Raw genomic sequence first — 13,243 nt, 5'->3', positions numbered from 1 at the left:
CTCCCCCGCCCGCCTCCCCGCCTCCCGCCCTCGCTCGCTCCCTCCGCCTCCCGCCCTCCCCCGCCCCCCGCTCCCTTTTCTGCTCCCCAAGTGAGCCCGGCGCGCGAGAGGCAGGCGGGGCGGCGCGGAGCCGGCAGCCCAGCGCGCTCGCCGCCGCCCGGCGCAGCTCCCCGCGGCCGCCGCGGAGTCGGAGGAGCCCAGCATGGCCGGGCCGGGCTGGCCGCGGCGCGCGTCCCGGGGGCCCCGGGCGCTCCTCGCCGCCGCGCTTCTCTACGCGGCGCTGGGGGCCGCGGCGCGCTCGGAGCAGCAGATCCCGCTCTCCGTGTAAGTGCCGGCGCCTGCGCCGCCCGGGGAGGGGACCCCGCCGCCCGCCGCCCGCCGCCCGCCTCGCCCAAGTTGGGGCGCCTGCAGGTGCGGCCCGGGCGGCCCCGCGGCGGGCGCCGGCCTCGCCCCCGCCCCCGCCCCCGCCCTCGCCCTCGCACCTGCCGCCCGGGACGCGCGCGGGGGGCGGCGAGGCTGCGCGGGGCTGCCCTTGCCGCCTGGCTGGGTCGGCCGCGGACACCTGCACGGGCTCCCCGCAAGGGACGGCGCCAACTTTGGAGCCTGTTTACCGAATCCAACTTCCACGGGCCGCTTATTGACTCCCTCTCTGCTGTCTTGCCATCATCTCACTTCTTTTTTTTTTTTTTTTTTTTTTTGGGTGGGGGAGGATGGGGGGGCTTCTTCCGACCAGTATTTGCCAGGTGATGGCCAGTTTGGGGGGTCAAGTTCTCAGACAATTATTCACCTGGAACCCGGTGATGTGTTCAGGGAGCTCGGGAGACTTTGCGCATTTGGAACTATGTGACCCCCCTCGGGCCCCCTCCCGCGTTGCGCTCTGCAGTTTGGTGCTGGCAGTTTCTACCCAGGCGCTTTTGCTATCTTTTTTTTTTTTTTTTTTTCCCTCCAATGCTCTGTCGCCCGGCTCCTCCAGCCACAGCCCCGTGTGTGCGAGCGTGTTGCCGATGACACGGGTCTTACATTTGTTCCTGTGCCCTTTCTCCCTGTAGGGTGAAGCTCTGGGCCTCGGCTTTTGGTGGGGAGATAAAATCCATCGCCGCTAAGTACTCCGGCTCGCAGCTCCTGCAAAAGGTAAGGTTTCTGTGGTGGCAGGAAGCGATGATTTTTTTTTTTTTTTCCCCAGCACAGAAAATGGAGGCAGATTTAGTTTTCCAAACAAACGTGAACCCCCGAGCAGCATCAGTTATCAGAGGTGTCTCTGATCCCCCTCTTTCTTGGCAGTGCACCGTGCGGTGATTTCTCCCCACCACCTGGTTATTTTTAGATGACACTTGATTCCAAACACAAAGAAAAAAAAAAAGCAGGATCCTCACTGGCACTGTCCTGGCCGGGGCTGGGAAACTGAGTGTGTTTGCATGGCTCTCTCCTTCTAGTGCCGCTGTTGCCGTTACTGTGTGAGAACAGATGCTCCTCTGGCCAAAAAAATGCTAACTTCCTCCAAGGGGCAGCCTCAGTACCTGCTTTATGATGTCTTTCACCTTGCCCGCCTTGGAGACTGGGGGGGTTCAGCGTCTCTGAGAAAGCCGCTGCACTATTGTTTGTCATCCCTGCCGTTGTACAATCCCATTATTCCCCAATCATCTAGACCCAGGGCTGGGATGCATTACATCATTACAGATAAGGAGAATGAATGTGGTTATCTTTCCACTCAGCTGCACTGCCGGGTAATAACCTAGGAGAGTAGTCCAGTCCACAAACTTAAGAAATTGGTCTGCGTCCATATAATTCCGGAGAGTAATGAGAATGGAGAATTGATTATTAGGCTTTTATCAGAAGCTGCATCAATTTTAATTCAAACAGGCAGCATTATGCTTAAAATTACCTTGTGAGATATATGGTACTTTGCCCTCCCCTCCGAGAAAAAAAAAAAAAAAAGAAAAAGAAAATAGACTGGGAGGAGAGATGACAGGGGTTAAAAGAATCCCAAGTTAACAAATCAACGGGACCAATCTAAGTATTCTCTCAAAGGTAGAAAATAAAATTGGCCTTTAGGGGATAATTCTCTGAAAATGGGTACAGATTAAATTGTCAAGTTAACTTTTAAGCATTTTTAAATGTGCTTTTTGGGCCAATGTAACATATGTGTTATGCATGCTGCCTGGTAACCAAGTACGTATTTTATTTATGGCATTCCACTTCAGAGAGTAGCGTTTTTGGGGACATTATATGAAACAGTTTGTCACATGAAATCCAAATATCGTAATAAGGCATCAGCCCACAATGGAATGAGGGAAGATATTCTTAAAAATCGCCAATAGCCATACTCTCTGAAACTGTGGAAGGATTGTTTGCTCAGCTCCCTTACTTGGGGAAGGATTTCGTTGAATTACAGGCAGTTGATAAAAAAACTTGAGGCTGCGGTGTGCCTTTATGAAAAATGATAATCTATATACCTGTGAGCCACCTGTCAGTTTGTAGGAATTGCTTCTCCTGCTAGTATTCTTTGAATCTGGACCAGTCTGTATCCTGCTTTGGCATTTTGCCTGCGTGTCAGATGTTTTACGTGAAGAGTTTTGGACTGTTGCGCTGCTTGTATTGCATCCTTGTGTATTTTCCTTATGCTTTTAAAGAAGAGAACATTTTGTATGACTTTAAGGAAATATTTTTCATCCGCATGTTGTAGTTGAGTCCTAGCAACTCTGAAAGTATCCCTTCAGAGCCTGTGAGTGGTTTTTTTGGTTGTGCTTACATATCTTTTATCTCACGTTTTGTAGGAGCGCAGGAGAAAAGCTTTTTCTTTCTCTCTGAAGTTAGCACACACGCTCGAACACACAAACACACACGCAGTGCACAAAACCCCATCAGCCATATTATTGGCTACTCTATAATAGCAAATTGGAAACAACTAAAATGCTTCTCTTACCTTCTCATCAGCATCCTTTCTGATATTGAATTCACCAGCCTAGCTTTGCTTTTGTCATGTTTGCAGCTTGACAATTGTGTAATTATTTCCAGCTGTTTATGGCTTTGTTGTCATTCCTTGCTGTTGCCTGGCATTTTGTAATCTGATGCAAGGGGAAGGTGGGGTGTTGCTCAGCATTAGGTTCCAGGGTAGATACCTGCTCTTGCATTTCGAATGCAGTCATCTGCCATGGAGTCCTGAGACACCTATGGCTTTGGCTTGATAGGCAAGGACTTCCTTGAATCATGGCTAGAGCGTGTCAGACAACTTGGGGAGCACTTTTGTAGGTACCTTTTGGCCATCTTGGTCCATTGCCTCCAAATATGACAGCATTTTTTAAATTAGCAAAAAACCATTGATTTAGACAGTTCAGAGCATATGAAAGTATAAGAAAAGATCTAAGGTGCTCAGAGTGTTGGAGGCATAACATCATCTGGAAAAGCAAGGAGGCAGACAGTTGCCTTTCTCTCTCGCTTGTTTTCAGGTTTCGGGCCATTTGCATGAGGAAAGACTCCTCTAAGTCAAAACTCTATGCATCCTTCCATCACATCACTGCCTCCTTAACAATTAAGATACTCTCAAGATGAGCTTAAAAAAAAATACTGGGCTGAAAAAAATGAAGTTAACACTGTATTGAAGGGACTCAAAGGTGACAATACATAACAGACTGTAATTACACTTTCAGGGCACGGACATTTAAATTTGATTTTCAGTTAAGTAGGCATACTGTATACCACTGTACAATTTTACATATTCTGTATAGTTTCTCTGGTTGACACTTCATGTTGTGAATTAATGTAGTATGTTCATTTTTAGAATGGGGATTTTAGTAATTTCTGCACCAAGGCAAAAAACTTTACAAAACAGGTATTGTGAATTGAAGTCAAATAACAATTGGCTGTTTATTTTAAGGTGTTTGGAGACTGGGAAAACTGCCATTTTTGGGAAGGTTTTTATTAGATAATATAATTTGAGCTAGTAGAATTATCGCTGACTTCATCAACATAAATACAAGTGTTTAACAATGTGCCTCATTGTCATGGCTTCAAAAAGAAGAGTATTTCCCCAATTGTTTCTGTGTTTAATACCACGGCTTTCACTATTTTAGCTTATGATAATATGTTAGGTATTCTCTGCCAGACTTTCCCTATTTTTTTTTTCCTCCTTTTTGTCTTTGCTGAGTACAGGAATAGCAACCTATTAGTTTCTTTAAAAGAGGATATTTTTGAGTTTGCAGAACACCGTGAGCGTGTTTTTGCACACTCGCGTGCTTGTGCTTTCAGGACAGTGTGGAAGAACATGAGACTTGTATGTTGGACTCCGAGGAGATCTCGAGAGGTTGTTACAGAACAACGGCCCCTCAAAGGGAAGTGCTGCCTCGCTGCTGTGGGTCTGTACCCCGCTGTGGGTCTGTACCCCGCCTGCCTGCCTTCCATAGCTGGCAGAAATTGCAGAGGTTTCAATTCACTTCAACTTTTAATTAACTTTCCTATTTGACATATTCATGCCAGTATTCAGCTGCCTCTTGCTTGCTTCATTTTCCTCAGATAATGCACATTGTTTGGGTTCTTCGGGGGAGACACGGTTTTATTACCTCTCTTTTGGGATTCAGCGCCCAGCATTCCAGTAGGTCCTGTAACCTAGGCTGTTAAACTCATGGGTTCCACGCCTTGAACACTCACAATACAAGGTATTAAAGTGGCGTGGTTCTCGTTTCCATCCTCCTTAGGAAGAATTTGGTGTAGAAGCTGGGTTTTTCATTCTGTTTAGTACCGCATTCAGAGGTTGCTCTGTTTATGGGAATGAAGGGTTCCAATTACATTTTCCAGAATCGTGATGATAAATACACAGCGGAAATACAGGTTCTGTGTGTCTCTGCCATCAACGCTAGGAAAATAATGGACATTTACCTTGGATGCCTCATGCATCACGTACCAAACATGCACTTCTTGGAATGCACAACCAGGTTTTTGCGTGATCAACTATTTATTGAGAGGGCAGCTTTAATACATAAATGTGATGTCTCTTTCCACAAGACAGAGTCAGCAAAGTAAAAGGTGGGTTCTTTAACCCATTTTGATAATTATGACTTTTCATCAATGTGGAAATCGATGGACCTTTAAATAATAGGAGTATTCACTTATCAGGAATTGGGTAGCAGTGCGGTGCTGCCTGTAGGAAGCCTGACACTCTACAGATTACTTTTCTAGGGGAGGCGCTACTTCGCTGAACATTTTTGAGTAAACACGGTTATTTGTCATTCTACAAGATTAATGCATTCAACCGACGCCGCCAATGGCCAACGCTTTAATTCACAGCACCACCACTTCAATTCCTGGACTTTTCTTTGGCAGTTTATTTTTGAAAGTCTTGAAATCTCAGAAATGAAAGTTTTCAGTCTTGCAGGACAGTTTATCGGTCTCATTATCCCAGTCACCAGGACATTAGCGGAAAAGGGTGAACCAGTTGGAATTCAGTGATGCATCTTACCCACACGTGTATCTAACTGTTGCATTTGTAAACTCACACACGGTCCCTTGCCCACCAGATAAAGCACTTTTTGTATGGCTTCGCTAAATTTTTGTGTGAGCTCCTTTTGTTCATTTCTTTTTCTTCCTCTCAAAATTTCTTTGCTGCCAGATATATTTCTGCTTTGCTTCTTCTCTCATTAGGAGCTGCTGCAGCCTCTGTTGCTAGATTTACAGATGTTAGTCAAAATTAAGGGAAATGAAAATAGAGGCATTGTTTTCTTGTCAGAGGCAAACTCAGATTTTTATTTCAATGTAGTTATCATTTTGATCAATTACTATGGTGATATCATGCTGGCTTTTTATTTCATTTGGTGTTTTATCTTCTTCTAATACCAGTGTGCTTTTAGGCAAACACACGAGTACCAAATCACCTAACAATTATGAAGTCTGTCGGGCATGTGGAAACACAATCAATGTTTCCATTTTGTGATGAAGAAAGCCGGGTATGAGGATGAATAAAAGTGAAAGAAATGTGGACTCATTACCCCAAGGACCTGTGGCCTCACCGGGTATTTAATTGTCCTGTAGCCTGAAGCACATATTTAAGGAGGTGCAAGTTTGAGATTTGAACCTTTTTCAATCTTTGATGGATCCTCAGTTGGTGGTGGTGATGCTCACACTTAAACGTTGATCAGTCCATGACTTGATGTGGTGAACTTACTATAAAGAAGCCTACATTCTCACCAGGATCTTTTGTGTCTGGTCTGTCATTCATTCACATTTACCATCATAGATGCCAACAAAAGGGCTTTTTCTTTATCTGTGTTCACATCTGTCAAGGGTCTCCCATCTTTTTTTTATTTCTTTAAGATTTTATTTATTTATTCATGAAAGACACACACACACACAGAGAGAGAGAGAGAGAGAGAGAGAGAGAGAGAGGCAGAGACATAGAGAAGCAGGCTCCATGCAGGGAGCCTGATGCAGGACTCGATCCCAGGACCCTGGGATCACGACCTGAGCCAAAAGCAGATGCTCAACCACTGAGCCACCCAGGTGCCCTGGGGTCCCCCATCTTTTGCAGTCACAGTGCTTATTGAAATTGCCTCCTTAGCTGAGACCCACAGCATCTTCTAGACAGATTTTGAGCAGATTCTGTGTTCCCTGGGACACTGTGATCTGACTGGGAGGTTTGCTATGGCTGAGACTGAGGAAAAAATGAAATAGATGTTGTAAATGCCAGCCTATGAATTAGCATATGAGATCCTTTTAATGCAATTTTTATACAAGAGATATAATGGCCTATGTTTTATCTCAGGTGACTACAGTCGTGCTATTGTGTATCATTCAGAAAGAGAAAGAGTTCCTCGCGTCAGACTTCTGGAAACATTGACAGAATCTTTATCAGCCCTCTTTGGTCCGTTAAACAAAAGTTAGCTTCTCTTTCAAGAGAAGGAAATGATATAGAGGAAGAGGAGGGCTGCTTGATTTCCTTTGATTCTCCCGAGTACTTAGTGACCAGCACATCGAGGTGGTTGTTCCTGAAATGTCAAGCCGGCCCAAAGACCCCTCTGTGACACAGTCCTCTGCCCTGGACCACAACTAACCCTTGACGGATTAGGCATCTGCATAGCTGATGTATTTTTAGGGGATTTCTATGTGCATAGCCAGCAGGTCTGCTTTTCAGAAGAAAGTTATTTTACTGATACAACTTTGAAAAGAGTCCAGTGTGTTTTCAATAAAGGGTAAACATTTCAATTTCCATTTGCTTTGAACAACACTCATTGGGTGTTCATTCCAAGGCTGTTTAAATAAGGCATTAAATTTATAAGGTGTATTAAATTTGTATGTTGCATAGCTTCTTGGTGACCTCAGATCAAGATTATGAAAATAACTCAGAATAGCCAAACTATTAATGGGCATTTCAAGGCAATATTGGAAAGGAGAGCATTATCTCTTGACAAGAAATAGATGGCTGTTTCTTCACTTTGTGCACTTCAGTGTGTTTATCTTGGCACCTGATATTGGAAAATGGTACCCTCCCAAGGTTAAAAGAGCTGTTATCCATGTAAATGATCAGAGCAGGCAAGCTGGGCAGGCCGTAAGTGGCTGTGGGTTCACAGAACAGACCTCTGGTTATCCATATCAGGTGAAGCCTCTGCCAGTTGATATTTGGGGCTCCCACATGTCATTACCATTATACTTATTAACTTGGTGCATGCGTGCATATGCCCATAAAAGTGGATGCCGCTCATCACAGAATGTGCCAGATGCTGCCTGCTGATGGAAAAGACCATTCTTGTCCTCTCAGGCTGCTAGAGAGCGTGGCTTGAGGGAGCCAACTGGGGTGCTGGTACAAAACCAGGGCACCTGGCACCTGAGATCGTGTAGGCAGCTGGAAGGTGAGGATCTGCTCTGACCAGGACCAGCTACAGAATTTGCAGGGCCCAATGAGCAAGGAAAATAGGGGACTCTGACTTCAAAAACTATGAAGAATTTAAAGATGATGACAGCAGAGCATCCAAGCACTGGGCCCATTGGGTCCCCCACGAAGACAGGCCCTCCTCGTTTTGGCTTTCTCCACTCCCCCCCCCCCCCATGGGTAATTCAGTCTTCTCAGCCTAATTGAACGTTCAGGGCCATAGTCTAGGAGGTGTCCTTTGTCCGTCTTTGTTCATCATCATAATAGGTGGAGAGCTTGGAACATTTTCAGAGCCTCGCGTCTTTGGAGATGCAGTGTTGTTAAAGGAGAGGTCACTGGCCTAGGAGCCATGACATCTGTCTTTTCATCTTTTCTGGAGGCATTTCCTGAGTGGATTTGGGTAAATTGCTTAATCTCATAGTAAAAACAGGTAGTGTTTGCTCATTCACTCTGCAGTTCCTGCATTCCAGGTACTGTCCTAAGGATTTTATATATGCCTTCCCATTAAATTCTCCCAATAACCTAGTGAGTCAGGGACTACCATTCGCCCCATTTTACAGATTTGGAAGTTGAGGCTCCCAGAAGTTAAGCAGCCTTTCCAAGGTGACTGAGTCTGTTTACCTGGCCACTGTGCTGCAATTTCCCCTCGTCTCTGTGTGACCTGTCTTGGGGCCTCAGTTCCCATTTGAGAAAAATGTGGTCAATACCTGTGTTTCTCTAGCTCATGGGCACTTGGGAGGATTAAATGAGGTAGCTGCTGAGAAGTGACTTCAGAAGCGGAAAGCCTGGGCTAACAGCAGAGAAGACAGGTGTGGAGTCAGAGGGACTTGGACTGGAGTCCCAGATCTGCCATTTTCTAGCTGGGTTGCCTTGTTGTTTAACATTTCTGAACCTGTACCCTCACATGTGAAAGGAAACCACACCTTCTACATGATAGGCTGTGATGAGGATTAAATGAAATAAAGTACAAAAAGCACTTAGTATGGTGCCTGGCACCTGAGCGGCTCCTGCCAGGGAGTTGCTGAGGTCATTACTGGTTGCATGATACAAATAGAAGGTCTTTAGGGAAGCTTCGCTGAGCATCTGTGGGGACTGGCTGCACAGAGTTGTGTGCCTGGGTGAATGAGCAAGTGCATGAATGGGTGGGTGAGTGCAGGGTACTGGTGTGTTGGTAGGTGATTCCACCTGGTGCCTGATGGGAAAGAGCTAGTGGACCCAAGTGGGGAGGAGGTTGTGGGGGCACAGCCTCTGCCCAGACATTCATTCTTCTTGAGGATCTCTACTCTGTGAGGGTACAGGAACCCCTCATGCAAGGAATTGGGCTTGAAGAACTGCTTCAGAGTCTCCCTGTTGTCGCCTCCATGACTCTGCCCTGCTGTGGGGGTGGTGGGTCAGGCTGAGGAGTGGCTGAGTGTGCCCCAGTGTTCTGACTGTGGCTGGAACTTTAAGAGAGTGCAGGCGTTCAGAAATCCCCCTGGTGTGGGGGTGCATTCAGGAGCCAGCCATGGGCATGCATTAATCCAGATGCCCTCTTGGATAGCACTTCCAGGCATTTCCTCTCATGAGAATCTCACCTACTAGACTTTTCCCAATGATATCCCTGGGGCGAGCGGTCGAGTAGGGTGGGGTGGGGTGGGGGAGGCAGCACATGGCTTTGGAGTCAAGCAGGAGACAGGGCACCTCACTGGTGGTCTTTCCTCCAGTCAGGGCAAGGAGGTGCAGTGATGCATGGGGACTGCCATGTGCCCCCAAGTCTCAGGAGGCACTGAAGGGCATCCCGTGTCCCTTGGCCCTTCCCTCTAGCCCTGCCCGCCTCTGTTTTAGAGCTTGCTTGGCACATTCTGTTGTTGTGTTTGGCTTGTGAGCATCTGCAGTCCTCTGCTGATCTCCTTGAAGATGTTGAAGGAGTGACACGGGCCACCCCTGTTTGTGTAAACATAGGCACCAATACTTTGAAATCATGGTGTGGGGAGGGTGTTATTGTAGCTGCGTAACTTTAAAAAAATTGTTTAAGCATGAAGCCATTCTAATCAGCAGTGAAAGTTGGTAAGAAGTTAAGAATAAAAGTAAACCTACAAATCTGTGGTAGCTCCAGTTGGCCCAGGTAGTTCTGAAGAGTGCCCAAGAACCATTAGTGCCCAGGAAAGTTACAGAGCATCAGAGTCTGGCTGTACTGGCAGCTTCTTGAAATCCACCAAGGTCATAACCAGCTTAGGTAAACAGATGGTGGATGGGGGCTGTATAGGAAGGAAATGGACTTTTTTTCTTATGAGTGTTTAGTATGAGCCAAGCAGTTTTTGTATGAAAGCAGATCATGTAAGGCATCTAACATGGTCCTCAGCTTTCTTTGGAGGTGGCGCACATTACCAACCTCTCGCAGGTGGGTCTTGCAGCTTAGGGAGGTGGAGCAGCCGGCCACGTGGTGAGGCTGGGACTCACAATGGTTTGTTTTGACCACCCCCACCCGCCCCCCAGCCTGGGATTCTTCTTTATAGCACATGTCACCTGTGTGGGCTGAAACCACCTGAGCACAGGTTTCAGCGGGGTCCGCAGGACCACAGCAGGATGAAAAGGGCTGGGTAGGTTGGGATGCCAGCGCCCTCGCCACTTTCTTTCCCCGAGATGTGCTGACTTCAGGTGGGGTATTCAGATGTGTGCTCTTGGGGCGGTGAGGCTAGGAAGGACTCTCTAACCGCTAGCATGGGCACGTGCATGTGCCTGCCGTGGGACAGGAACGGTTTCTAGGGGAGATCGGGCAGGGTTGGCTGGTCTGGCCCCGGCTGGCAGGGGAGAGGTGGCAGTGTCGGGCAGCTTACGCCTTTTCTCAGCCTGGAGGGCACAGCTGCCAAGGAAGAGAACAATTGTGGGATCCCCAAGCAAGATGCTGTCTCAGCCAGGACAAGAGGTTTCAGCCGTTCTGCAAAAGCCGAGGAGCGTTTCCCTTCGTGTTTTCCCTGAAAAGTCAAACCTGCTCTTCATCTATTTGCTCAGGTCTCTAAATATGGCAAGTGTGGTGTCATATACTTAATGACTTGACATATTTTCCTGAGACTTTGGTGTTTTGCATTAAAATGGAATGAAAGGTGTAATTGGCCTGTGGAATTCCCCCCGAGTCTAGACCTTCCCATGATGTAAACTTGACCCTGCATATTTCCTTCTTGACAGCTGCTAACTCTTGGCTCCCAGGAGGGAACCAAGTGTCTGGTTTTAGAAAAATCTAGATTTCTATTACAGTGAGCATGCACAGCTGAAAAGAGATTTTTAAAAAGAGCATGGGCTTTGGAGTTGAATTCTGCTCTGCCAGTCACTAGTTTTACCTCCCTGGGCTTTGGTTTGCTCATCGGCCAGACAGAACTAATAATAAAAGCACCTGTGTTATAGGGCATTGGGGAGGATTAAGTGATATAACCCACATGAAGTAGTTTAGAACAATATGTGGCACATGGGAAGCCTTACTTCTCTGGCTACTCTCTCATTTATAGTGTCCTGCTTCATTTTTAATAAAGAGCAAAAGAGACTTCTGGAATTTTAGTCACTTCGACCCCGTGATGAGTTCATAAAATTAAAACAATGTATGGCACACGCGTTTCATGTGACAAGGGCACGGTTGGAAACAAAAGCATTTATTATGTCCCCAAGGAGATCGATTTCTTTTGCTTTCTTTCCCAAATTTTTCTTTTTTTTTTCTTTCCCAAATTTTTCTAAACCGGTCCCTTATACAGTAAAGGTGGGCAATTTGGGGATTCAGGTTTGTGCTTGCTATAATATTGTACTGTAATTTGCAAAGCCAGGGGGGGAGTCAGAAATCCCGGCCAGGGCTTTGGCTCTTTGTACCTGCACCATCCATAATGCCTTTTCTATTGTGCTTTGTTGAGGCAGAGGCGGAAAAATATTGTAAAAAGAACAATGGGTGTAGGAGGCAATAAACCCATTGGAAGTAGGTAATCTTTGGCCACGAGTCATAATATATAGCTTCCCTCTTGGTCTCCTACCACTTTTCATTATCAGTGAAATTTCTATTAACACAATATGATCACATCATGTACAAACAGCTCCATGGGCACAGGTTTCTGCCCCAGTGATGGTCGTTTGTTTTCTTCGATGCTAATGCTGAAGTTTGTTCTTTTTTTCTCAGTTTTGGCCTGTGCCCCTGTCAGACAACCAGTAAAAGGTGTGTGTGTGTGTGTGTGTGTTTTAATATACATGACCTGTTTTCTTTTGTGAATAAAAACTGATGTCTATTTTAAAATCCCAAGGTCTGTGGCCAACTTTGAGTGTTTCAGAGCATCAGGAGTCATCTGGTCACGCTGAAATAAGATGTAATCCTCTCAGGAAAGGGCTCACAGCTCACTAATCTTTTGAAAAAGCCAACAATATACATTTTGCACAACAGGAATTTCAGAATTATGAAGCCACAGCTGGATTTTCTACTTAAATAGCAAGATTTTCATGTTTGTTTGTTTGTTTATTCTTTCTTTCTTTCTTTCTTTCTTTCTTTCTTTCTTTCTTTCTTTCTTTCTTTCACGTGAAACAAATGCCCTGTGAATGTTAGGAAAAATAGAAAGAAATGAGGGATTATTGATTTTTAAAAAAACCGACTTTTAAGGGTTGGTCTCGGAAAGGCAGAAACGTATAGGTAAAAGTCTGGCTCTGAGTCAGATTAAGCCAGTTTTGAATCCAGTGCTACCGCTGATTAATCCTATGACCCTGAGAGGTCAGTCATGAAACCTCACAGTTTCTATCTGTGAAATGGACACGATGGTGATAACTTCTAGGGTGGAGCTGAGAAGTCCAAATGAGGTCGACACAGGGTGCTTAGCAATAAGTGGCTCATAGGAAGCATTTAGAAAAGGTGGGCTCCTGTCCCCAGGGACTGCTCTGGCCTACCAGGACGTGTTGGCTGCTGGAGATATCAGTTCGTCTGCTTGGAGGAGAGCTAACATCAGGTCACCTGGTGTTAAAGCTGCCCACCGCTGAGCTCCACAGAGGTGTCTTAGACAGTAATTGTAACAACAATGCATGTGCTTTGTGTGTTGTGCCATGTGCTTTATTTGTGTTCTTTAATTCCTCACAGCCACTCCTGAGGTCGGCTCTGTCATCCCCTCCATTTTAGACGAAGCCAAAACAGAGAATGCAACTTTGCCCAAGGTTACCCAGCTCCAAGTCGCAAAGGCAGGCTTGGAGCCTGGGTCTTGTGAGTCCTGTTCAGGTGCCTGGGCTGGGGCACCTGGGTATTTCCAGGGCCAGCATGATTTGGTCTGAGCCTGTTATTGGCTCGTTAGGACCATGGGTGGAAATCTCTTCCTCATCCTTAGTCTTTTGTCCTGTGAGATTCTTAGTCTTATTTGGAGGCATTGTCATTTGGTTTCATAATACAGCTAAAAGGGG

At 46.2% G+C, this 13,243-nt stretch overlaps 1 protein-coding gene across 1 annotated transcript in view; it reads left to right on the top strand.

The window, feature by feature from the left end:
* The first annotated feature begins 202 nt into the window (after window positions 1-202).
* The window catches only part of CACNA2D3 (calcium voltage-gated channel auxiliary subunit alpha2delta 3), an 842,189-nt gene continuing 829,148 nt past the window's right edge, over window positions 203-13,243 (top strand). Inside the window, exons 1-2 of the mRNA XM_055342619.1 lie at window positions 203-324; window positions 1,050-1,131. Of these exons, the coding sequence (XP_055198594.1) occupies window positions 203-324; window positions 1,050-1,131 (204 nt within the window). The remainder of the gene's footprint in view (window positions 325-1,049; window positions 1,132-13,243) is intronic.

The sequence above is a fragment of the Nyctereutes procyonoides genome, unplaced genomic scaffold (assembly GCF_905146905.1).
Source record: "Nyctereutes procyonoides isolate TBG_1078 unplaced genomic scaffold, NYPRO_anot_genome, whole genome shotgun sequence".
In the NCBI taxonomy this organism is placed as follows: Eukaryota; Metazoa; Chordata; class Mammalia; order Carnivora; family Canidae; genus Nyctereutes; species Nyctereutes procyonoides.
The sequence above is the reverse complement of the archived record's forward strand: the minus strand, read 5'-3'. Positions and strand labels throughout refer to the sequence as shown.